The following is a 25,471-nucleotide window of genomic DNA, read 5'->3' as shown; positions in this document are numbered from 1 at the left end:
GGTACCTTGGTACTCAAATGGCTTGGCTACCGAACAGATCAGCTCCCAAACACCGCAAACCCAGAAGTAAGTGTTCCTGTTTGCAAACGTTTTTTGGAAGTTGAATGTCCAACACGGCTTCCGCTTGAGTGCAGGAAGCTCCTGCAGCCAATCGGAAGCCACGCCTTGGTTTTTTAATGGTTTCGGGAGTCAAACGGACTCCCGGAATGGATTAAGTTTGAGAACCAAGGTATCACTGTATAAGGCAGTTTCCTATGTTCCTAGAAGGGCTGCCTCTGAGCATTGCCCCAAAACCGATGGCAACCCAAAGAACCTCTTCGACCTGTGCAAACATAATTTTATTTGTAGACCAGCTTTCCGCAGTTCAAACCATGTTCAAGGCGGCTTACAACATGCAAAAAATGCATGACTACAACATAACAAAAGTGGTCATAAGCAATAAATAAAATGTTAAAAAAATACACAACCAAACTTAATGGTTTCCACGTGAATCACAACAAGATCTAAAATAAAGATACGAAAGAACAACAGCAACATCTCTCTCTGCAACAGCAACACCCCAGAAAACACCCCAACTCAAGAGTCTGCTCAGCAGTCTCAGCTTTTTGTATCTGGAATCAGCCAGGGCTCTCCCCTCCCAGGCCTGGTGGAAAAGGCCTGCCAGGCAGGGAGCATGTCTTCCAGGACTCGCAGCCAAGATGTTCTCACATGCCCTTTTCAACATCATCTTAATGGCCCCCTGGATTCTATGTGCCACACCTTTGTATCTTCTGTTTTCCACCACAAGTGTAACACACTGAACTGTGGCACTGAACTGCATGAGGTTTTAGAACAGCACTAAGAAATGTTCTCCTTCCCCTCATGGCTCTTTGGATCCAAGCCAATAAATGTTTTCGTTTTTAAAAAACAAAAAAAAAATAAGATCAAAACCTTTCTCTGCTGCTCTTGTAACAAAGGCTTTTCTTCATTAGGCTCTGTCAAGCATAAATCAAACCTTCCTTTCTGGGGGAAATGCAAATTTTTATTCTGCTGTTGTCTTGCAAAGCGATAAAGAACACTTATTTCTTTTCTTTCCAGTTGTATAAAAAGCCAGACGTCCCGCTTTATAAAAAAATCCGTTCTAGTAAGTAGCTTTGTGTTTCTATAGCCCTGGTTTTATGGTTTCCTCAATTGTGGAGCCTTGCCAGCCTTTTATCTCCACTTGACCGCACCCTCTTTGACCTCCTGGCAGTAGCCCCGCTCCTAGGCTGCCGCCTTTTACTCTTTTCTCTACGGGGTCAACGGGGTGGGCGAGCCGGGAGAGAGGTTTGTAGACTGGGAGGAGCTCTGTTTCAGAAGTTGATAGATACTTTTCACTCCTCCTTTCCCTCCGCAGACGTCTATGTGGATGTGAAGCCTCTTTCTGGTTATGAGGCCACGACCTGCAACTGCAAGAAGGCCGAGGATGGCAACAGAAACGGCTGTTTGGATGACTGCTTGAACAGGTGAGTTGCAGGGCCGCAACATAATTAATGCTGCAACCGAAGACATGTCCGTGCGCACACACAGAATCACTGGGAATTAAAGAGACCTGCTTCTCACAAGTAGCAAGGTGAGACAGCCAGCATGCATTGGGTGCACTATTTTCAGACTTCCGGGCCCTACATAAAAAGCCCTGGGTGTCCAAACCCTCACTTCAACCTTAACTTACACACTGCTAAGCCCTACTCACAGTAGAATCATTGAGATTAACGGGCAGGCTTAATTTAAGTCCATTAATTTAAGCTGGGAACATTTTTCAGTTGGATACAAAACTCCATACCTGGCCATGGCTAATTGTCAGGGTTTCGTTTGAATGCAATCCTCCTCCTCCTCCTCCTCCTCCTCCTCCTCCTCCTTATTTATTATTTTTATGCCACCCATCTGCTTGGGTTTTATAATTTCCAAAAAATCATAAAACCACAGTAAAACACCACACATCAAAAACTTCCCTATGCAGGGCTGCCTAACCTACCTCGCAGAGTTGTTGTTAGGGAAATGTGGACAGCAGAGAACCATATGTACAGCGCTGAGCTAGTTGAAGGGGAGCGTGGATATAAACGTTTTTTAATAAACCCTGAAAATGAGCCTCAAGGTTTGTCGGAAAGGCGGCCCCGATGTTCCTGATGCTTCCCTGCACCCACGCTGACATGCCAGCCTGCCCCCCCCCCTCTGCTTCCAGGATGATCTTCGCTGAGTGCTCCCCCAATACCTGCCCCTGCGGGGAGCAGTGCTGCAACCAGCGGATCCAGAGGCATGAGTGGGTGCAGTGCTTGGAGCGCTTCCGGGCCGAGGAGAAAGGCTGGGGCATCCGCACAAAAGAGCCCCTGAAAGCTGGGCAGTTCATCATCGAGTACTTGGGAGAAGTGGTCAGCGAGCAGGAGTTCAGGTAAGCCATGGGCAATGCGGTGGGTGGAGGAGAAGCGTTCGTGGCACAGCCCTTGTTCGGAAGAGCAAGAGGACGGGGAGTGTTTCACCAGCTGCACTGTCCCACGTTGTTCTTTAGGAACCGGATGATCGAGCAGTACCATAACCACAGCGATCACTATTGCCTCAACCTCGACAGCGGGATGGTGATTGACAGCTATCGCATGGGCAACGAGGCGCGCTTCATCAACCACAGCTGCAACCCAAACTGTGAGATGCAGAAATGGTAAGAGCTTCCAGAGGGGGTCGCCTTGCTAGTTTCCATTGCTTTTGCTATGGCAACAACGGAGCCTTTTAGTACCTTTATAAAAGTGATGGCCTACGCTTGTGTCCAGTCCCTAGGTGTGTGCATCCGTGTGTACAGTACTTGGTTTATTTTAAAGTGCTGCACACAGAACCATAAAAGAACAGTGTCTGCCTGAAGGTTGGGGTTCCTCTTCCATCTCCCCTGCCTCACTCTCTGCCCCAATTCTGAGTAGAGCTGTCAACCAGTTTAGAGGGTGTAGACCAGGGGTAGGCAGCCTAAGGCAGGGGCCCATGGGGGTTTAACTGGCCCCCAAGCCGCCCCCGAACCGAGCCGCCCTCTCGGCAAGTCCCTGCGTGCTGCGCTAAACCGGTGCAGCGCAGGGACTCATTTCCGTGGTGCTGGAAATCATGTCTGCATACACACCAGAAATCGTGGGGGCGTGTGCTCACAATCCGGCCCACGGAGGGATCTCCGCTGGAGTTAACCGGCCCAGGCGATGTAAACCTTGCCAACCCCTGGTGTAGACGGACACCGTCTCTCATTCCAGCTGGTCATCTTAAGAACAGCTATGTAACTTTTTAAGATCTGATGCCTGCTGCTCTGTCAGGGAAGCTGTGGTTACAAGTGGACTGAGCCACAATTCCAGCCCCCTTCCTGGAGCACCGTTTGGGGCAGGGGAGGCATTGGTTTCCAATTGAGGTATAATATGCTTCCAGGGCCTTAGCTGTGCTGAGACTGCTGTCGTGCCTTCCTGCCCTGTCCAGAGTTGCAAGCACATCCTGTTCCCTTTCCGCCTGCAGGTCCGTCAACGGTGTCTACAGGATTGGGCTCTATGCATTGAAGGATATGCCTGCTGGCACTGAGCTGACGTACGATTACAACTTCCACTCCTTCAATGTGGAAAAGCAGGTGAGGGTTGCATCATCACTCCCAGGAAGGCCTGGGGGAGAAGAGCATGGCTGCATTTTTAATTCTTTAGGCTAGTCCCTCCTTATTGGTACAAGTTGGAGGCACAAATGTATGAGATGCCCTGTGAGATCACTTTGATCACCTGGGAAATTCTGTTAATAATAGCGCAGCACCTTTCATGAGAGGCTTGCCAAAAAAGGGCCCCTCAAATTATAGCAGCCAGTATACCAAGACACCTCATTTAGGCAGATGTAGACACCCTAGATACCCAGCTTGACCCCACCGTTGGCCCTAACATCTGCTACTGTCGCCCTGCCAGGAGCAGGCAGTATGGTAGAGTCAGGGAAGGGCCAAGGTGAGGCAGAGGTGCTCGCCCAGCAGCAGCAACGGCAGAAAGCTTCTCACCTGAGAGAAGGACCCCCAGTTTGCCCATATGCAGAGTGGGAAGGCCAAAAGCCCAGGAAATTAAGCACACCTAGCACCATAATACATGCCTCTTATTTGAACACGGGGTCTTAGCTCACAGGACAGTGGCCATGAGATCCCCGCATACACTATCCTCCATGCGTGAAGGATAGATCCACTCAGGTTGCCAAATTGAGACAGCAGCTCCAGCACAGTAAACAGAGTAGTCATCACAAAAAAGGAGGCCAGAATAAAGGAGGCAGAAACACAGAGGCGCCAACAAGCCCATTCGTACATTGGCCCCTGCGGTGTCCCATCGAATGGATGGGACTGTATGAGCAGGCAGGGATTCTTGATGGGTCCTAATGGCCTGGGTTGCAAGCTTTGCCAAGGGGGCGTTTTCAAGGTGGGTGTTCTCTCCTTTCTCTTCCAAGCAACTCTGCAAATGCGGCTTTGAGAAGTGCAGAGGGATCATCGGGGGCAAGAGCCAGCGCGTGAACGGCCTCCTGAGCAAAACCAACCAGCCCGTCACTGCCCAGAGGAGGCCGAGCCGGTCCAAAGAGAAGAGGAAATCCAAGCACAAGTTGAAGAAGAGGGTGAGTGTGCACAGAGCAGGAGGCAGGTGTGGGAGGCGTTTGCCACACTCCATGCCTACAGTTGCCGCTTGGGTCAGAGGGGATGAGCGTGGTTGAGAGCTCGTATTTGGCGTGCAGAAGGCGCCAGGTTCAATCCCCGACATCTCTGTTTTAAAAAGTATAGTGGGTAGCAGTGGTTTCATCTAGTGCAGGACCACTGCATGTGCTCAGTGTGTTTGACTTTTCTTTCAATAAATCTGCTTGCTACTTGTGGCAACGATCTAACGCAGGGCGGCCCAACTTTCCATACCGAGTGTGCCTCAAGAGTACTTGTGACATGTTGTTGTTGTTGTTGTTTTGTGTGTTTGATTGTATTGTTGTTATGTTTTGTTTTTAATATAATTTTTAAAACCTTAATAAATATCTATAAAAAAAAATCAAGAGTACTTGTGACATGGTACCCATGGGCCGCGCTCTGCCTTGCCGTGTACGGAGGGCGGGAGAGAGCAAGCCCAGAATTCGGTGCCCCCTCCCCAGCCCTCATGCTGCCTTCCCAAAGCTGGGTAAACACTGCACTTGGCTTTGGGGAGGTCTCTAGGACCCTGTCTGAGCCCTCACACCTCCTTCCTGAAGCCCAGTGCCTCAGTTACCTGGCTTTGGGAAGGTAGTGTGAGGACTTGGGAAGCATCAAACATTGCCGATGACCTCCAAAAGAGGCTTGAGGGCATTGGACCACCCTGATATAATCATGGAGGAAAAGGGAACTTAATACTCTCTTGGGGGGGGGGGACTTGGGTTCCCCCTTCCACAACATCTCTTCACTCATGTTAATGTTGACCACAGTAGGGGGTCTCTCTTCCTCACCAGCTGGGATGCTTCTGTCCACCATGATTGTGATCCCCATTTCAGCAACTCTTTCAGACTTTACAAAATGAGAGTGGGATGGGATGCGCATATAACACGTGCTTCTTGTTCTGCATGCTTCTCCACCCAGACCCAAATCAACCTCCTGTTGGTAATGAGGGAACAGCATGGACATGCCTGTTCCAATAATGGTTTTGAATGAGAGGAACAAAGTGGGGGCCCCATCTTGCTTCATGTACTTACCTTAACTTCCACCCTCCCCTCCCTTCTTTATTATAAACATTTAAGCCCTGAAAGGAAAATAATCTTGCCTGTGTTGGGCAGCTCAGCTATACACTGAGTGGGAATTTGAACCTGCCTGACCCAAGTTCAGGATTCTAACCACTGTCTTTTCGCAGTTGGCTTTCTTTGTTCTTGGATTCTCTTCTCAAGAAGGGTTTGTTTTGTTTTACAGAAGGGTCACGTTCCTGAGGAGCCCAGTGAAAGCTCAAGTACCCCGACTCGGCTGACACCGCAGCTCCAAATGAAGCCCATGTCCAACAGGGAAAGGTGAGGAAGAAGGGCAGCTCCATTCCCTTGTCTCTTCCCAGCAAGTTTCCCTCCCTCCTACTTTGGGCGCAGGGGGCATGAGCTAGGTCAGGCTTCCTCAACCTCGGCCCTCCAGATTTTTTTTAGCCTACAACTCCCATGATCCCTAGCTAGCAGGACCAGTGGTCAGGGATGATGGGAATTGTAGTCTCAAAACATCTGGAGGGCCGAGGTTGAGGAAGCCTGAGCTAGATCTCCCCCAAAGCTTCATTTTGGCTCAGTTTATTTCATTTTGATTTAAGAAATTTCTGCCCTGCCTTTTGTCATCAGAAAGTAAGAAGAACCTATCATTAGAGTCCTTTCCAACTCTGAAATTCTATGATTCTATGAAACTACCTCCTGCCAACCTAGCAGTTCGAAAGCACGTCAAAGTGCAAGTAGATAAATAGGTACCGTTCTGGCGGGAAGGTAAACGGCGTTTCTGTGCGCTGCTCTGGTTCACCAGAAGCAGCTTAGTCATGCTGGCCACATGACCTTGAATCTGTACGCCGGCTCCCTCGGCCAGTAAAGCAAGATGAGCGGCGCAACCCCAGAGTCGGCCACAACTGGACCTTATGGTCAGGGGTCCCTTTACCTTTACCTATGAAACTACCACAGGATGGTTTGCAACATAATAGCATAAGCAACTTCATTTATTAGATTTTATTTTTTTTACCCACACTTTATCATATATATATTTATTTAACAAAATGTATATACCACTTGATTGTAATGATACCTTGTAAGCGGTTTACAGGAATTATTAAAATTATGAGTAAAAACAATAAATTATCAATAAAAACATTTAGAAAACTGTTAGCTTCAACAGTAAACTACAAAGAGATTGAAACATATCACCATCCACATTTAGACTTGCCCAAACCAAAGTGGTTTCAGCAGGTCTCATAAGGTCCCAGGGCAGGTTACAGCAATAAAGTGCACACTTGTAAAACAAATGAAAGTTACTACCGTAAAACAAGAAAATTGTAAAAACAAATTGAAACAGTTCCATGTATTGAAAGCAGTGCAAACATTTAAAAACAATTCCATATATAAGAACAGTTAAGATAGTCCCAGTACAGATGTAGACTGTTTGCAAATACAATGCAAAAATAATATGCATGCAGTATTCTCTCTCTCTCTCTCTATAAAACCTGTATATATAATTTCATAATTATTGCTGATAATAATCAGTAATATGTGATATCAGGTAATGCACAGTAGTACGTAATACATGATGGGCAATACTTAACAAGCAGCTGTGTGAAATTATTCACACCTCATGCCATCCCACAATTGAGAAAGCTTTAGCTATGACTTTGCACAATGTTCTAAACCATGGTTTGCAAACAGCTGGCCAATAAGGATTTTTTTAAAAAGTGGTTTGGTGAGATGTTAGAATTGACAAACCGCAGACTCATTGCTGCCTCCCCAGAGCCAGCTGCATTGTATAAAAGCTGAATGGGTAGGGAAGTGGAAGCAGACAAGCAGGTCTAAATCATGGCTTTATTAAGATGCTCAGGCTGTGATTATGTGTTCCAAATCATGATCAGAACGAATCATGGATTGGTAGGTCTGAGTCGAGCCTTTCTACAGAAATGGCCCAACCCTTGCTTTTAACCTGTGCCCCCCTGGCATCTGTCTGATGCTTCCCCTACTTGGTCTCTGTTCCTGACCCTTCCTCCTCCTCCTCTTCCCAGTCTGATCTCATGTAGATTCCAACCCCTTAGAGCAGGGATCTCTCACTACTATGCTGTGGCGATGTGCTGCAAATATCCCGCAGCAGCCAACCTCGGAAGGTGAAGAAAGCCTTTTATTTCAGCCCCCACCTCTTCTCTTCCCCATCCCTCATCTTTATTTGTGCTTCCCCAAGGAATTTTGTGCTGAAGCATCATGTTTTCTTGGTGCGCAATTGGGAGAAGATCCGGCAGAAGCAAGAGGAGGTCAAGCACGCCAGTGACAACCTTCAGTCCGCCTCGTTATACACCCGCTGGAATGGGATGTGCCGGGATGATGGCAATATAAAATCTGGTCAGTGCCCCTGTTGCAACTGGTGTGAGTCTCCCAGCCTTTCTCGGTGTCTCCCGGATAAGCGATAAGCATTCCGTGGACCTTAACCTTTCTCAAATCAGTCTTGCAAAAAGTTGCCATCCTATCTGTCTCAGATATTTGTGACCTAATGAACCAAACTTGAAACTCCTTTTCCTAGTCGCCTAAAAGCGATTCTGCCTTGCCACAAGCAATTGGACAAGCAGTGCCCTGACGGCATATTACCCTTTGCGTTGCATTCAGCTAAAATTTGATATCCAGCAGCAGTGGCATGATATATGCAAAGCCCCCACTCTGTACAATGAGAGTTGCTGGTTTTTAAGTCCCTCAGACATACATGTTGTTCAGCAGAGAGGAAGTGGGAAGGTAGCTCAGTAGCAGATCAGGAAGTCCCAGGTTCTCTAGTTAGCTGCCTCCCAGTAGGGTTGAGAGAGACGGAAACCCTGGGGAGCTGCAGACAAAACCAAACTAATTGGGCCGGTTGCTTCCTGTGTTCCTGCGGGCTTTGACTAAAGAGGCATCTCTTCCTCCCCTCTCTTTTTCAGATGTCTTCATGACACAGTTCTCTGCCCTGCAGACTGCCCGCTCAGTGCGGACACGGCGGCTGGCTGCGGCCGAGGAGAACATCGAAGTGGCGCGGGCCGCACGCCTCGCACAAATCTTCAAGGAGATCTGCGACGGGATCATCTCGTACAAAGGTGATGGCTGCCGAGGGCCAGAGGCAGGAGCTGATCGTTTGACAGGCTCCACAATCCTCTGTTGCTGGGTTTCCAGAGGGAGGAGAGCTTGAGTGTAGGATTTCAGGGGTTCAGTGATGAGTGGCTCATGGGTGAGAGCAGGAGCTACTTTGGGGGAAGGCTTTGCATCCCTGGCATCTTCAGATGGGGCTGGGAAGGACCCCGGTCTGAAAAGCTGCAGAACTGCTGCCCAGCCAATGTCAACAGTGCCACTGAGTGAGGTGGACCCAGTGGTCTGATCCTGTATTAGGCAGCTTCCCATACACTTCCTTGGCTTTTGCAGCATTTGCTGTGGGGTGGCCAGCCTCTGTCTCTCCGTCCGTCACCCATGAGGACTGTCAAGTGTTTGATACACATGCTGCTCCCACCTCCTTAGTCTTGAATTGTAAAGAGCTATAGCAGAAGGGGTTCGAGCTCTAGAAGTAGTGGACAGAATTTGAGGGAGGGAGTACACAGCGGGTGGAGGAAATTCATTGGAACACCAGAAGAGCCTGGCTGCTGGATCAGACCAAAAGGCCCATCTATCTTGCCGTGGCCCCACCTGAGCCCACAAGAAGGGCATGAACTTGAACAGCACTTGCCACAAGGGCCTATTTAAAGAAACTGTAAATTGCATTGCTTCTTAATTTCAGCTTGTGATGTAGCTGTGACTTAGGCAAGTCAGGGACTAAGGGGCATGTGTTTCTTTCCCACATAATTTCCTCATAATTTCTCCTGCCAAATAACACCCACCCACCCCAAAAACTACCCAAGACCAACCATACTGTAAAACCCCTGTGACAACTGCTCTGCATCCCTCTGCTTCTGTTACAGATTCCTCCAGACAGCTGCTAGCAACTCCTTTGCTGAATCTTCCCCCGAAGAAAAAGTAGGTTTTTAGCATTCTCCGAAGGGGAAGTGGTGGAGAATCTGTCATTTTACAAAATAGGTTTCATGTCATTCCTCAAATACGGGCTTTTCAGTAACCTTGCACATTTCCCCCCCTGCCTGGCTTAGAAATGCAGATTACTATGAGAAGATCTCCGACCCCCTTGATCTCACCACCATCGAGAAGCAGATCTTGACAGGCTACTACAAAACTGTGGAAGCTTTTGATGGCGACATGCTGAAGGTCTTCCGCAACACTGAAGTGAGTTTGCTGTTGTGTTGGCAGAGGAAGGCACTTGGTTCTAGCCGAGGGTCCCAGCTGGTCCTTTGAGAGTCGAGGTGTAATTATTAATTGCCTTGCATACAATTCTCTGAAATGCTCAAGTTCTGGGCTGGAGGCCTTGCGACACCAAATAACACAGTAGAGGAAGGGCCTCAGGAGAGTGGCAGAGGAGGAAAGATGTCCTTTTTCCTTTCCACCACCCCACTCCTGAGAACCCCACCTAACCCCAGTGAACTCATACAACTCCCATTCAAGGCTGGGCAGAGTCTTGAATCAGAAGCCACCGCCCTTGCATCTTGTGGATATGCTGTAATGTTCCATTGCAGTGCCCACTTGTTCCTTGTGCTGGAAGAAAATGAACCAAGCTGGGAGGGACTAGTGGGTAGGAAGGGGAAATTGATGGGACCGGGGCAGGGGGCGTCTACGTCAGAGTTTTATGGCGGCAAAGATTAAAGCAGAAAGGGCATTTCAGTGGGGGTGGGAAAGGCTCTGAGTTTCTGGACTTTTGTCTCCTGCTCAGAAGTACTACGGGAGGAAATCCCCGATTGGGAGGGACGTCTGCCGGCTGCGGAAGGCCTACTACAACGCCCGCCACGAGGCAGCTGCCCAGATCGATGAGATCGTCGGAGAGACGGCGAGCGAGGCGGACAGCAGCGAGACCTCCATGTGCGAGAAGGAGAGCGGGCACGAGAAGGACGAGGACGTGATCCGCTGCATCTGTGGCTTGTACAAGGACGAAGGGCTCATGATCCAGTGCGACAAGTGCATGGTGAGGGCAGGTTGTGCTCTCCTCTCCCTCACAAGACGGGGCTGCGTTCTTGCTGCAGATGAGAAACGTCTGCTCACACGTAGCCCCTGTACCTGGCCCTGTTCTGTCAAAAGGCAAGGTCCAGACCAATGGCTGGATTCCCTCCTCTATAGCAGCCTGGTATTGGTGGGCCAGAGGAATCTGAACCTATTAGAACAGACGTGCGCCCCCTGAGGCCCTTCTTCATGTGCCTCCTCCACAAGAAGGCCGGAAGGTGGCTCCCTATTCGTGGAACGCTCTCCCTAGGGAGGTTTGACTGGCACCTTCATACACCTTTAAGCACTAGGTAGAAATTTCCTCTTCAACCAGGCCTTTGGCTAATTGACATCCAATGCCCTTTTAAATGTGTCCTCAGAGGGAGCATTATTGGTTTGTTGATGGTCTTACCTTTACTATGAATTTTGTGGTTTTTATATTGTAATTTTATGTTGTGACCCACCCTGAGATCTACAGGTGAAGGGCAGCTAATAATAATAATAATAATAATAATAATAATAATAATAATAATCAGACCACTGGCACATATGAGTCAGTATTTTCTACTCTGCTTGACATTGACTCTTTGGCCTCTCAGGCAGAGAGCCTTATCCTTCCCTGATAATCTCTGTTTTTAAGATGCTGTTACATTGTTTTTAGGCTGCATTATTTGAGTTAAAAAATCTTAAACTGTTCAGAAATGCTTTAAAATAAATAAAACTCGTCTTCTAATGCTTTGGGGTGGATCTCCTTTCCCGCACTTTCTGATGTGTCTGTTTTCTCCTGTAGGTCTGGCAGCACTGTGACTGTATGGGGGTGAACTCTGACGTCGAACACTACTTGTGTGAGCAGTGTGAACCTCGCACAGTGGATAGGGTAAGCCACCTTCGCTTGCCCAGAACTGGGCAGGGTGACTTTGAAACCCTCACGCCATTGGCCTCTTTATATTTTACACAGCCAGGCTGTTTCAGCGGCTTTCTCCTCTAAGGAAGCCTGGGAATTGTAGCCTTTCAGCGTTCAAATGTTCTTCACAAAACCACGGTCCCCAGGGTTCCATGGAGGGTGCAGGCTTGATTAGTGCTGCATCTACGTTCATCTTGGTTTCTAAACGTAGTCAGGATGACAAGACTTGTCAACGCCTTTTGCCTTTTTCTTTCTTGCAGGAGGTTCCTATGATTCCCCGACCTCATTACGCCCAGCCTGGCTGCGTTTACTTCATCTGTCTGTTACGGGACGATCTGTTGCTACGTCAAGGTGGGTGTGTTGACTTCCTGGGGGGCGGGAGGGAAATTCATAATATTCAAAGTTTTTAAGAAGGCAGCCAAAACACAGGTTGTAGCCAAGCAGAAGCACAGGAACATAAACTATACATTAAAAAATTACATAAAGATAAAAACTTGACCTATACAATAAATAAAGCTTACATAAAACGGGAACCTTAAATCTCAAGGGCAGTCACATAGCTTGTTCTAAGTTTAGCAGCCTTCTCTGCAAATTTAGCTGCGTTGAACATTACAGACTAGTCCGAACCAGACAACAGATACTTAATCCTATCCATATTACTGAGGATTGCAGTCGCAGCTGAAGATTTCTAGGTGTTTCATACAGTTCACAGTATAGCATAGGGTGCCTGGTGCCCCCTCCCCTCCAGGGACTACCTCAAACACAAAAGGACTGCTTCTGGGCATTTGGATTAATTAAGAGGCAGCCGAGAGGGTCCTTTGGGACATCCATCCCCTCTCTCGCGACTGCTGTTTGTCAAGGTGCTTGAGCCTGCCTTGCTCATTGATTGAGGGTATCAAAATTAAAGGTGAGACATTAAGCGAGTTAGAAATCTTGGGCCACCTAAGCACTGGGGCCACCTGGTCTGACTGGCGGCAGCTCTCCAGGTTGTTTCCTCAGCCTCAGAAATCGGGGCTCTGTGGTGGTAGTTGGGTAGGAGGAAGGGAATTAGGCAGCTTTTATGGAAAAGTCATGGTATTAGAATCTCAGAATCGTAGCGTCAGAAGGGACCCCATCTTGTCCAGCCCCCTGCAATGCAGGAGTCTCAACTGAAGCATCCATGACAGATGGCCATCCAACCTCTGCTTAAAAACCTCCAAGGAAGGAGAGTCCTCAACCTCCCGCGGGAGACCGCTCCACTCAACAGCTCTTAGCCACTAAGACTAAATGGGCCACCCCTGTTCATTGTCAGGATGTCTCTGTTCAAAACCAAACAGGGGAGACCCATTGCCCTTAAGCCTCTGCTTTGTGGGCTTCTAGTTAGCCACTAAAGGAAACGGGGTGCTAGACTGGACAGAGGCTTGGTCTGATCCAGCCGGCTTCCTAGCTGGAGATACCATTTCATTGAACCTGGCAGTTCTTTTTGCACACAGCCCATGCTTTCAACTGCTGAGCCACCTCTGCTACCACCACTCAGTTTGTTAGGCTTCTGTAAATCCACCCTGCTGGGGTATGGGAAAGCCGCTCTGATACGCCCTTCTCCACCCCATCAACAGGTGACTGCGTGTACCTGATGAGAGACAGCCGAAGGACCCCAGACGGCCACCCTGTCCGGCAGTCGTACCGCCTGCTCTCCCACATCAACAGAGAGAGACTCGACATCTTCCGTATTGAAAAGCTCTGGAAGAACGAGAAGTAAGTTCCAGCCCCACCTTGCTTTTAAAAAGCGGAGCTCGATCTCACTTTGGTGGGAGACCAGCCACACTGGACTCCCATCAAAAACGTGTCATCGGAGAATTTTCCCATCCCCATCCCTCCCTTGCATGAAAGTAGCAGGTGGTGGCAGTTCATGAAGCCGTAAGATTTTCCCACCTCTTTTCCTGTGGTGAGAAAACTAAAGAGGTGGGTAACCTATAACACACACACACACACACCAAATGTTGCTGGACTCCCATGATCCCCAGCAAGAATAGCCAGCTGCACTTGTAAGCCAGCAAGACCTGGAGGGTTGGAGGACATAATTCATTTGGTGATATCATTCTCCTCCTTTGGCGGAGGATGCAGACAGGAGGTTCAGCTAAGCCCTGTCTCCAGAGACCAATGAGAGTTTCACAGGATGTCGTCGTGCTCCTCCACTAGTGTGCTCTTACTGCACTGAGAAATGGCTGCAGTTCAGATCTTTATCTTCAATCTTAGGCTTGGCTGATCTGAACCTCAGCACTCATCACCCATAAATATATTTGTTTTTTATAATATATATTTATGTACATATGCCACCATATATATATATATATATATATATATATATATATGCAGGTTTTGGTGTCCTCGGGTGTCTTCCCGTGTAAAAGTTGGGGTGTCTAGGCGACGTTTCGACGAGGTCTCACTCGTCATCTTCAGGCTGGTGCTTTCGGCTTCTTGTTACTGGAACAGAGCGGGATCTCAATGTTTGAGTTCTTATAAATACTGTAGAGGGGGTGTGGTGTCTAGCCTCCAATGTTCTGGGCAGAGAGGAAGTTCCCAGGCTAGTGTGCCTTTTCTTCTTTTGTTCCTTAATTACTTGAGAGATACCTTGAGTGATTTCTTGAGTGATATCCTGAGTACCACTTAGGTGGGTCATTAGGTGTGGATTAGTTGCTAAAGTCTTTGTGTCTTGACCTCTTGAACTTTGTGAAGAGTTTTCCTGAGAAGATGGCTGTATTGCACTTAGTTGTGCTTTGGCTTGGCTTCGTGTATAGGGGCGAGCTGTGGTTTTGTGGCTTGTGTCAGCCAGATCTGTGTAGGGATTGCAGGGGGGTGCAGCATCCGGAGGTGCCACCATGGACTGGCTACTGGATGGTGTCAGTAATTCATCTGTGGAGAGGGTCTGGGTTTGGGTCTGGTGTGGTTGATTGGTGTTGGCGTTCTGTGTGCCTCTGGATCTGGTGTCAGTTTTTGTGGGGAGGGCTAATTTCCAGATGTCTGGCAAGCGGGATGTGTCGTCACGCTTGTTCATGTTGTGAGGGTGTTTCTCTATCTCGATGGCTTCCATGATTATTCTCTTGTGGTGATGTTCCGTGTTAAAGAGCAATTTGGAATCTGCAAAATTAATTTCGTGTCCTGTTTCTTTCATGTGTTGGAAAAGAGAGGAAGTTTTTTCTTCTTTTTTGACGGCATTCTTGTGTTCTGCGATACGTGCATTTATTCGTCTGTTTGTTTGTCCAATGTACGTGGCTGGGCAGACTTTGCAGGGTATTTCATAGATCCCTTGGTTTTCCAACTGGATTTTATCCTTGGGGTTTCTGAGGATATTGGCTATTTTTTGGTTGGTGCAAAAGGCTGTTTTGATATTGTGTTTATGGAGGATTTTGCTAATTTTATCTGTAGTGCCCTTGATATAAGGAAGGAGGGCCATGCCATTGTTTTCTTCTGTGTCTTGGTTTTTGGGGGGTGTTTCCTTTTGGATTAGCTTCGTAATCCTGTTTTGCTGGTATCCATTGGCAATTAACACATACCCTGCAAAGTCCCTGCAAAGTCTGCCCAGCCACGTACATTGGACAAACAAACAGACGAATAAATGCACGTATCGCAGAACACAAGAATGCCGTCAAAAAAGAAGAAAAAACTTCCTCTCTTTTCCAACACATGAAAGAAACAGGACACGAAATTAATTTTGCAGATTCCAAATTGCTCTTTAACACGGAACATCACCACAAGAGAATAATCATGGAAGCCATCGAGATAGAGAAACACCCTCACAACATGAACAAGCGTGACGACACATCCCGCTTGCCAGACATCTGGAAATTAGCCCTCCCCACAAAAACTGACACCAGATCCAGAGGCACACAGAACGCCAACACCAATCAACCACACCAGACCCAAACCCAGACCCTCTCCACAGATGAATTACTGACACCATCCAGTAGCCAGTCCATGGTGGCACCTCCGGATGCTGCACCCCCCTGCAATCCCTACACAGATCTGGCTGACACAAGCCACAAAACCACAGCTCGCCCCTATACACGAAGCCAAGCCAAAGCACAACTAAGTGCAATACAGCCATCTTCTCAGGAAAACTCTTCACAAAGTTCAAGAGGTCAAGACACAAAGACTTTAGCAACTAATCCACACCTAATGACCCACCTAAGTGGTACTCAGGATATCACTCAAGAAATCACTCAAGGTATCTCTCAAGTAATTAAGGAACAAAAGAAGAAAAGGCACACTAGCCTGGGAACTTCCTCTCTGCCCAGAACATTGGAGGCTAGACACCACACCCCCTCTACAGTATTTATAAGAACTCAAACATTGAGATCCCGCTCTGTTCCAGTAACAAGAAGCCGAAAGCACCAGCCTGAAGATGACGAGTGAGACCTCGTCGAAACGTCGCCTAGACACCCCAACTTTTACACGGGAAGACACCCGAGGACACCAAAACCTGCATTCCTGTACCCGTGAAAATCTACGAAAGCATATATATATATATATATATATATGCCACCAAGTTACACAAAATATTATGGTGCATGTACAACAATCTATACAAGTTTGGAAAAGCATAAAATGCCATAAAAGCCAAATAATTAAAATGAATGTCTAATAAAGAAATTTTCAACAGCTGTCTAAATCAGTCAGCATAAAAACATCTCTGAGAGATGCCTAAAAGCTGAAAAGGAGGGTGCCTGCCAAATCTCTGCTGTAAAATTGTGTTTTTCCGCATGGCAATGATTAATTCCCAGCTTCTAGTTGAGGCCTGGCGATGAGTACACACTTAAAACATAATTATATTTAACAGTGATCGTATTAAGCTCCTCCGTAAACACAGATTCATTTGCAGGCAACCAGGAGGGAGAGGAATAAAAGCCAAGCTCCCTCACTGAGGTCACCTTGGGTCTGGCTGGGGCTCTCATGAGTCAGTGCTCCATCGTCAGCATCCAAACCACCTCTCCTCTCACTCACCTGTTGTGTCAGAATCCCAGGGCTTGTGGCTGTCAGCCTAGCAAAAGGGAGCAAATTCTGTAGAGGAGGAGGAGGAGGAGGAAGAGTGTGGGTCCGTTGGGTCCGTCATCTCAGCTCCAATAGAAACACCTCCTTCCTTTTTTCCTCCTTATATCAGGGAGGAACGGTTTGCCTTCGGCCACCATTATTTCCGTCCGCATGAAACGCACCACTCCCCGTCCCGGAAGTTCTACCACAACGAGCTGTTCCGGGTACCGCTGTACGAGATCATCCCTTTGGAGGCCGTGGTGGGCACCTGCTGCGTCCTGGATCTCTACACCTATTGCAAAGGCAAGTCAATGGTCCCGGCAGCCTGGAGCCACCTTGATTTTTCTCTCCAGGGGGACCTATAATCCCAGGCTGTTGTGCTCCCCAGCGCACAGTGCCAGGTGTAAATAGGTAAAGGCTCCTGTTTGAGCCCTGAAATACCCCTTCGGCAGCCTGTACACACTCTTCACAGTTCTGGTTGTGCCCTGTCTAAAAAGGAGATGGTAGAGCTGGGAAAAGTGCAAACCATAGAATAATAGAACCATTAAGAGTCATCAAGTCCAACCCTCTGCAGTGTAGGAATCTTTTTGCGCAGTATGAGTCTTGAACCCACAACCCTGAGATTAGGGAACAACAAAGAAATGAGATTAGGGAACAACAAAGAAAAGATGAGGATAAGCATCTTCCTCACAAGGAAATCCAAAGCATTTTTTTTTTAACGGTCAGGGAGGAGGCACCATCAGAGGTTTATAAAATTATGCATAGTGTAGAGAAAATGAATATAGAGAAGTGTTTTTCTTTCCCTGCTGCTTCGAGCTCCGGAGAGTCACCCATTTAAATCACTCTTGACGGTAAAGGCCAACGAAGGAGGATTCTGGACCAAACAGGTGGTATCCGCCTAAAATTCCCAGGAGGATCACTGAAATCAGTGGAGCAAAAGCTGTTCATGCCCATTAATTTCAGTGGTTCTGCCACCATACCTGATGATGGATCGTGGCTCTCAGGTGACATTAAAATAAGGTGGCTGGTAGACCTCTGTGAAGCTTCTGTCAACAGCTGCTTATAGCTGTGATGATTGAATGGAATCGCTGAATGCCAGTTGCTGAGAAGAGGGGGTGGAGGACACAGCCCAGAGGTCAGCAACCTAAGGCCCATGGGCCGGAAGCAGCCCATGAGGGTCGCTTAACTGGCCCATGAGCCACCCCCGAACCGAGCTGCCTGCTTGGTGAGTCCCCATGTGCTGCGTTAAACCAGCTCAGTGCGGCGTGGGAACTTGCTATTGCGGCTCCAGAAATTGCTTCTGCGCATGCCCAGACACTGGAAATCGCTTCTGCACAGGCGCGATTTCCGATGTCTGGGCATGCACAGAAGAAATTTCTAGCACCGCAGGCATGTGCAGATGCAATGTCCGGTATCTGGGCATGCACAGAAGCAATTTCCGGCGCCGCGGACATGCACAGATGCGATTTCCTGCATCTGGGCATATGCAGAAGTGATTTCCGGTGCCGCGGATATGTGCAGACGTGATTTCCAGCATCGCACTGCGCCTGTAGAACACAGACCACAGAAAGCTGCCTCATGCCGAGTCATTCCTTTCTGCATCTTACTCAGCGTTGTCTACACGTTGACTGGCAGCATCAGCAGCTCTCCAGGGATTCAGGCAAAAGTCTCTCTCAGCCCTACTGCTTTAGCCTAGCCGCCAGCATCTGCAGGAGGCAGGCAGTCCTTGCTGCATCTATGTGCTGAGGGTTAAGTGAGCCAGTTTTAGCTACTCACCAGGCAGACACACAGAGCAGAATTACCTGCCCTCGGATGTGGCTAACCTGAAAGCGAATTGTGCTGAAAACCAGAAGGTTGCCCCCAAATTCTTAACCACTTCCACATGCTAAACTTCATTTGGAGGTAAGAATAAAGGAGGAGTTGTTTTTCTTTTTAAGTGCGGGAACAAACATTTGCTTCCGTCCAGGGAAAGTTACAGTAACAAGGATTAAAAAGACAATATCCTGCAGTTTTGCGAGGGTGGCAAGTTCCTTTAGTTTTTAAAAACCCTCTCCAGCCCTGCCAGGAGGAATTTGGAACAGCTAAGCTCCCTAGTCGTGCTTATTTTGATTCTTGGCACTCTGCCTCACCTGATATTCTTGCTGTGCCAAAACTCCCTACAGGAAGGCCAAAGGGGGTGAAGGAGCAGGACGTCTACATCTGCGACTACCGCCTCGACAAGTCAGCCCACCTTTTCTACAAGATCCACCGGAACCGCTACCCAGTCTGCACCAAGTCCTACGCCTTCGACCACTTCCCCAAAAGGATGACGCCGAAAAGAGACTTCTCGGTGAGCGGCTCCACAACTTCTCTCTCTGGCATCAAGGGGAATCCTAACCCACATGCTAAAACTCTGCTTTCGTTTAATTTGTTACAAGCAAACACCAGTAACCACAAACCGGTTGTTCCTGCAGACACAAGGGTGGAATAATAAGGTTAAGCCAAAGGCAACTCCAATCAGAGCATCTCTCTTAAGTTGCCACCCTTTGCAGGAAGCTGCCATCTCCTGGGTGAATTCAGACCTGATTTCCTTTGACTTCAGATCTGATTTCCTTTGCAGCAGTGACAGAGTGGGGGGCTCTTCCAAGCTGTACACTGATAAGCACCTGCATTATAGCATAATCACATTCTTCCCCCCCCCCACCCTGCTGTTCAATTCCACGTACTTTCCCACTGAGCGTCAAGTAAAATAACTCTCATGCTGCTGAATATATAGGATGGAATTAAAAAGGAGCATGGGAATCTGCCTTCTACCATGTCAGATGATTGGTTCAGCTGTGTTGACACTGACTGGCAGCAGGTCTCCAGGGTTTCAGACAGGGAGTCTTTCCTTGCCCTCCCGGGGGATTTGAACCTGGGACCTTCTGCAAGCAAAGCAGGTGCTATTTCTCTGCATTTACAGCATTAAGCCTCCTCTGAACTTTCACTTGATTCTCTTTTACTCCTCCATTGCAGCCTCATTATGTACCAGACAACTACAAGAGGAATGGAGGCAGGTGAGTCACTTTAGCTTCTTTTGGCTCCTTCTCCCCCCCCCCCCTTTTTAGGGCCTTCAGTCTGGTGGGTGCTTCTGCAGAGACCTTTTTGGAGCTCTTGCTCTCAGTTGCTTACTTGCAGCACAAATGGCACTTTCCTTGCCTTCCTTTGAATTAGACAGGTTAGGAGCAAGAGCAGCCTAGCTTGCCTGCGACACTTAAGCAGTACAGAGAAGGCATCCTGCAAGGCCACTAGCAGAAAGCTGAGGCAGCATGCAAGTGGAGTGTGGTGCTCCCTCAGTAGAGATGACTCTGGGCAGTTCAGGGACAGGATCATAGAAAGAGGGGCTTTGTCCCTCAATCCCCACCCCTTGCAAAGCTGATAGGATGGTGGTAATAAAGTGAGGCATGCCGTAACCCAGGATTCCCACAACTCCCAGAACTCAGGGTCAGCAGTCTCCTGTACACACTCTTCACACTTCTGGTTGTGCCCTGTCTAAAAAGGATGTTTGGCAGCAAGTTGACGGCAAGCAAAAGAAGGTGTTTTCACTATACTTGTTTAAAGGATGTTTGCTCTGCTCTTGAGCAAATTAAAAAAAACAACCCCAGAGCAGTAGTGAGGCAGCCGCTCTCTCAGGTCTGGGGAAAAAAATCACTGCTCCAAATGGAACAGAAGTGACACATCTGCCCAGTGTGTGTGTGTGTGTGTGTGTGTGTGTGTGTGTGTGTGTTCGTTCCTCCAAGGCCCGCTCCCCAGTGTGGTGTTCCTCTGAGGAGCAGCTGCCACCTTACAGAGTGAGACCCTTGACTCCTGTAGCCTGGCATTGTCCACAAGGACTGGCGGTGGCTCTGCCAGGTTTCACGCAGGGGTCTCTCCCAGCCCCACCTGGAGATGCCATTGGGGTTTGAACTTGGAGTGTTTTCTATGCAAAAGCCCAGTGGTACCTCGGGTTACAGACGCTTCAGGTTACAAGGTACCACTGTACTACTGAGACACACCCTGCTCACAGCCTGAAGTAGTGCAGCCCAGAAGTCTGCCGCTTCATTTCTGTGCAGTGCCTTGAAAAGGTACATTCTCGATTGGTTTCTGTGACCTCTTATGTAGGAAGGCTGGGGGTATGTGGCGGGGGGGATTGCCTCCCAAACATGACCCTTTCAGAGATCTAGAGAGGAAGGACACAGGGAGCCCTCAGCACAGAAGGAGTGCAAGTTGCAGCAGCAGTGTGCATCCGTCCCGTGTGTGTGTGTGAGAGAGAGAGAGAGGGAGGGAGGCCTTCCCCTGACATGTGGCTGACATCTCCTTTCTCAGGTCATCTTGGAAGTCTGACCGTTCCAAGCCCCAGAACAAAGACCTGAGCCAAGAGGAGGACCCCCTGCCGCTCATGGAAGACGTGATTGTGAGTCAGGACCAGGCTCCCAGCGAGCCGGCGCCCAGCCTGGAGGAGCCAGAGAAAGAGGCGCCTCCCCAGGAGAGTGGCGAGGTGGAGAAAAAGGTGGAGGAGAGCAGCCCCGTCCCCAGGCGGCCCTGCACCCCGGAGGAACGCAGGCATATGCAGCGAGAGAGGCTCAACCTCATCCTCCTCACCCTCCTAGAGAAAATCCCAGGGAAAAATGGTAAGAGGCGAGAGCGCAGCCCCCCTTCTTCTCCCCCCCCCCCATTCCCCTCGCCAGAAACCTCTTTTAAAGTTAGAGGATTGTTAGTAATGTGTAGCTTCCAACTTTTTTGGGAATGGGGGAGCTTGAGTAAAGCAGCCCAGATAATCATCACACCAAAAGCTAGCCCAGCTGGTAATAGTAGTAGTAGTGATGATGATGATGATGATTTATTTTATTTATACCCCGCCCTCCCCAGCCAAGACCGGGCTCAGGGCGGCTAACAACCAATAATAAAAATAAGTTGATTAAAATACAACTTAAAAAACAAGATTAAAATACAACATTAAAACATTAAGATGCAGCCTCTTCACAGGAGGAGACAGGAAAAAAGAAAGAGGGGGGAGGGAATCAAATTGGCTCCAAGCCAAAGGCCAGGCGGAACAACTCTGTCTTACAGGCCCTGCGGAAAGAAATCAGATCCTGCAGGGCCCTGGTCTCATGAGGCAGAGCGTTCCACCAGGCCGGAGCCAGAGTTGAAAAGGCCCTGGCTCTGGTCGAAGCCAATCTAACTTCCTTAGGGCCTGGGACCACTAGGGTGTTGCATAAGGTCCTCTGTGGTACAGAGCAAGGCTGGTGGCGGGCATGGCCTGAGGGAGAGAGGCGTCTGCCCTCCGGGTCTGAGGTTCTTTACCAAGTAGCAAAGCATCTTTCTTGGGTTCCAAGAGCGTTTGCTCTCTTAAGTCCACACTGTTATTTTCCTTTGGTGCGTGTGTCTCTTCCAGCCATTGACGTCACGTACCTGCTAGAGGAAGGTTCGGGGAGGAAGCTGCGGCGGCGCACTCTGGTTCTTCCCGAGAGCAGCTTTCGGAAGTGACGCTGTGCCCCAGGGACAGAGGCTGCGGCCTGGAGTTTTCTGCCGTCGGATTGTGCGTGAGACGGACTTGGACGGGCGAGGCTTTGCCGCCTTCCTGTGCCTCTGCAGTGTGCGTTGAGGGCGTCAGGTGGGCAAGAGGAAACTGACACACACACACACACAAAAAAAACAACCCACGGTTCTGTAGCACTTAGAAGAAACGGTTGGGCAGGCGCACCACCCTGCCCCTTCACCCACAGCCTGCCTGGCAGTGGTCTTAACAATGTGTGTGGTGTTGGGCGTGCCTTGTTGTCAATGTTGAGGTACTAAGGGAAAAAAACAACCTTGTGGTTCTTTGTCCAAGATGGTCAAATTTTAGTTTAACTTATTCTCCTCCACCCTCCCCACCCCAGCGTCCCTGCGCCAGAGGGAGGGGAAAGGGGGGTGTACAAGGTGGGGGGGGGGGTTGGTGAACCGGTTCGGAACCATGCTCTTTCCGAAGGAACCCACATCGTTTCTCCTTCAGCTGGCGCAACAGTCTGATTTCGGAAGTTGTTTGGGAGGGCGGAGGTGACGGCGTGAGGAAGTGTCCGGGCCCTGAAGGGCTGAAGATACAGGGAGGGGGGCAAGATCTTCGATTTTGCGCAAGATGCAACAGAGGAAGTGTGGCGCTCTGAGCGTGAGCGGGCTGTCGGACATTCTGCGTGGAAAGCGCCCCATCGCCACGGAGGCCGCAGACTCGAAATGAAAGCACTTGGTTCTGCGTTCTGCACCTCGGGGTGGGGTGGCGGTCAAGGAGAACAACGGTGGTTTTAATTTCTCTCTCTATCCCTCCCCCCCTTTTATTTTGCTGCAGAAGATTTTTTATAAAGCCAAGTCCACCCTGTTTTACTTATTTTTCGTTTTAGTGTTTTCGGTTGGGTTTTATATATAAATATATATATATATATAAGAAAAAAGAAAAAAATTAAATAAGCTGTGGTTCTTGTGTGTCCAGTGCATTGTGAAAACTTTCAAAGACAAAAAAAAAACAAAGAAAGGAAAACTGTTAAAACGACAAAAGGCAAACAAAAACCAACCTTTCACTACACAAACCGTCAAGCAGTATTTTCTGAGCGCGTATTTGTTGTAAAACTGTAGACTATTATCCACTGATTAACACTACTCTTTGTGTTTCTTTTTTTTTTAAGAAAAAGAAGGAAAAAAAATATAAAACCTGTACAGCTTAAAAGCGTCCCGTCTCTTAAAGAGACAGTGTATTTTACTCTTCCCGCCTCTCTCTCTGCCCTTAATCCAAGGAGGGGGGGTGGATTAAAAAGACACAAGTGTTAACTCTCGTCGGCTGCTGCGAAGGAACCGTTTCCTTGCTTTTGACGCAGTAGGGTGTTCAGCCGCCCTGGTTGCTGTCGTCCGGTGCCAGGCCCAAGGGAGGGGCGTGACTCCATGATGACGTACCACATGTCCCCCTCCCTCCGGACACCAACAACTCACGGGCAGATGCACGGGCAAAGGGAGCTGGCAGTTAGGCATACACTGGCCCTTTAAACATGGCTTTGCTCTCAGTCTCTCTGGCGTTCAAATGCATATTATGGTCCTGTTTTAGATGTCCTTACGAAAGAATCCTGTTTTTAAATGTGCCAAGTTGTATATATCTTAAATCTTCCTCTCTCTTCCTCCCCCTTCCTTTGCTGTGTGGTTGTAAAGCAATATGGTAGCTCTCTCTCACAATCTCTCTCCGTGTTCCTTCCCGACGGACCAACCTTTGTCCTGATTGTACATTCTCGTTGACTATATAATCCTTATTTTACTCTTCGTTTGGAACAATAACAACAACAAAAGGGTCCATTCCATTCAAATTTTAACCTGGCGATTTTAAAAAAAAAGTTTGGGGTGGGGGTGGGGGGGCAAGAGAGGGGTGGGAAAGAGGAGGAGGGGGAAAGCATATTTTATTAAAAAAAAGAGAAGACAAATAAGAAAATAGTTTGGAATATTTTCTTACTGTAGAGAAGCATTGTACAGGAGAACCCTGAGTATTAAATACTCATGTGTGTCGTAGGGGAAAAAAAAGTTTTAAAAAAATCGCATGTCTGAAAATCTTTTGAGTCGCTCCATTTAGTTCAAAACGGGGGGGAAATCGTCATCTCAAAATGGTGTTAAACACTAAAAAAAAAAGAAAGAAAAAAAACATGAGGTCCTTTTAAAGAAGAATAATGAAAAGCTTGCCCTGATGCGAGACACTAGCTCTGCCATTTTATCTTTCTTTTGTTGAAAGACTAAAAACAATGTTTTTTAGACAATCAAATTCTAGGTAAGTGCGAAGAATTTGTTGGTTTTGGGGTTTTTTTTAAGTTTTTGGTTTTGTTTTCTTACTGGTGTAGAAAATTACTGACTTTTTAAAAAAAAATCTGGGTGGGTGGGTGGCTTATTTTGTATTAACTGAGGAGACTGGCAGCGCTTCACCTGATCGCTGATGGAAGCCCAGGAAAATAGGGGAGGGGAGGGGAAAGCACTACGTTTGTTGCAAATATAGATACGAACTCTTTTTAGTCTGCATGGGGATAGGCCGTGTGGTTGCTGAGGAGAAATGCTGCTAAGATATTTCCTTTTTACAAGAGCATATCTAAATAGACCATTGTTTTGATGTTAATCTTTGTAAATTATGTATTACCAATTTTAACATTGGATGTAATTGCATAAAAGGCCTGCATCTCAAATACTGAGAGATTCTAGTATTAAATGGAAAAAAAATGTTTCCTATTCAATGGCTTGGGTGTTTTTCTTTTTCACTTGTTCTGCACTTTTGTACACAAACATGTATCTTCCTATACACATAAAAATGTAAGGTTGTTGTCATGTTGCAGTTCACACGGCTGCCAGTAGGTGGTACATGACTCATCATGTTACATCCCTGGCCTTGTGTGGAGAAATGCTTCCTTTATTTGCTTAATTGGTTTCATTAAATATACAAATCTAGTTGGTACAAAGAGTCACATCTCCGAAGCTCAGATTTAATCTAAGCCTTTGTCATGTCTTCGCTCCCTGAATTTTATTTTATCTTTCTTGATGTATTAAGAAATCAAACAAGCCTCTTTAATATTTTCTCATTAGGGAAACAGGTGGCACCTTTTATGGGTTTTATTTTCCCAAAAGGAGAATCATAAAAGTATGTACAATAGAACTCCACATTTTTTGAAGGTCTTGTTTCAACATATGACCACAAGAGGGAGGTTCTGGTCTTTTGACAGACACACATGTCAATACTGTACTTAAAAGTGCATCCAGTCTGTTCATTGAGCTTTCCATCTGGATTTGTTTGCAAGATGACGTTGACTATTCAATGCACATTCATTCTGGTTTGCCCCAAAG

At 47.8% G+C, this 25,471-nt stretch overlaps 1 protein-coding gene and 1 long non-coding RNA gene across 4 annotated transcripts in view; one reads left to right on the top strand and one right to left on the bottom strand.

Moving 5' to 3' along the window:
* Positions 1-24,862, top strand: part of ASH1L (ASH1 like histone lysine methyltransferase) — a 79,331-nt gene extending 54,469 nt beyond the window's left edge. The window contains exons 9-29 of one of the 3 annotated variants that reach the window (XR_014558572.1): positions 1,078-1,123; positions 1,376-1,484; positions 2,201-2,407; positions 2,525-2,671; positions 3,493-3,601; positions 4,441-4,602; positions 5,900-5,994; positions 7,886-8,043; positions 8,607-8,759; positions 9,612-9,666; positions 9,795-9,927; positions 10,469-10,717; positions 11,522-11,608; positions 11,896-11,986; positions 13,231-13,369; positions 16,773-16,945; positions 18,805-18,971; positions 19,637-19,677; positions 20,966-21,270; positions 22,035-23,442; positions 23,485-24,862. Coding sequence is in view for 2 of the 3 variants with exons in the window: in XM_083715475.1 (XP_083571601.1) it covers positions 1,078-1,123; positions 1,376-1,484; positions 2,201-2,407; positions 2,525-2,671; positions 3,493-3,601; positions 4,441-4,602; positions 5,900-5,994; positions 7,886-8,043; positions 8,607-8,759; positions 9,612-9,666; positions 9,795-9,927; positions 10,469-10,717; positions 11,522-11,608; positions 11,896-11,986; positions 13,231-13,369; positions 16,773-16,945; positions 18,805-18,971; positions 19,637-19,677; positions 20,966-21,270; positions 22,035-22,126 (2,718 nt within the window). In the remaining variant the exon portion in view is untranslated. Of the gene's footprint in view, positions 1-1,077; positions 1,124-1,375; positions 1,485-2,200; positions 2,408-2,524; positions 2,672-3,492; positions 3,602-4,440; positions 4,603-5,899; positions 5,995-7,885; positions 8,044-8,606; positions 8,760-9,611; positions 9,667-9,794; positions 9,928-10,468; positions 10,718-11,521; positions 11,609-11,895; positions 11,987-13,230; positions 13,370-16,772; positions 16,950-18,804; positions 18,972-19,636; positions 19,678-20,965; positions 21,271-22,034 lie in introns of all 3 variants that reach the window. The other 2 variants (XM_083715475.1, XM_083715476.1) reach the window with 2 other exon arrangements.
* On the bottom strand, positions 19,722-20,921 carry LOC310833606. Its single transcript, XR_014558840.1, has 2 exons — positions 20,803-20,921; positions 19,722-20,690 (listed from the first exon to the last, which is right to left on the bottom strand). It is a non-coding gene; the product is annotated as an uncharacterized lncRNA (long non-coding RNA).
* Positions 24,863-25,471: the final 609 nt, after the last annotated feature.

The sequence above is a fragment of the Podarcis gaigeae genome (assembly GCF_964106915.1).
Source record: "Podarcis gaigeae genome assembly, chromosome: 16".
Lineage (NCBI taxonomy): Eukaryota > Metazoa > Chordata > Lepidosauria > Squamata > Lacertidae > Podarcis > Podarcis gaigeae.
The sequence above is the reverse complement of the archived record's forward strand: the minus strand, read 5'-3'. Positions and strand labels throughout refer to the sequence as shown.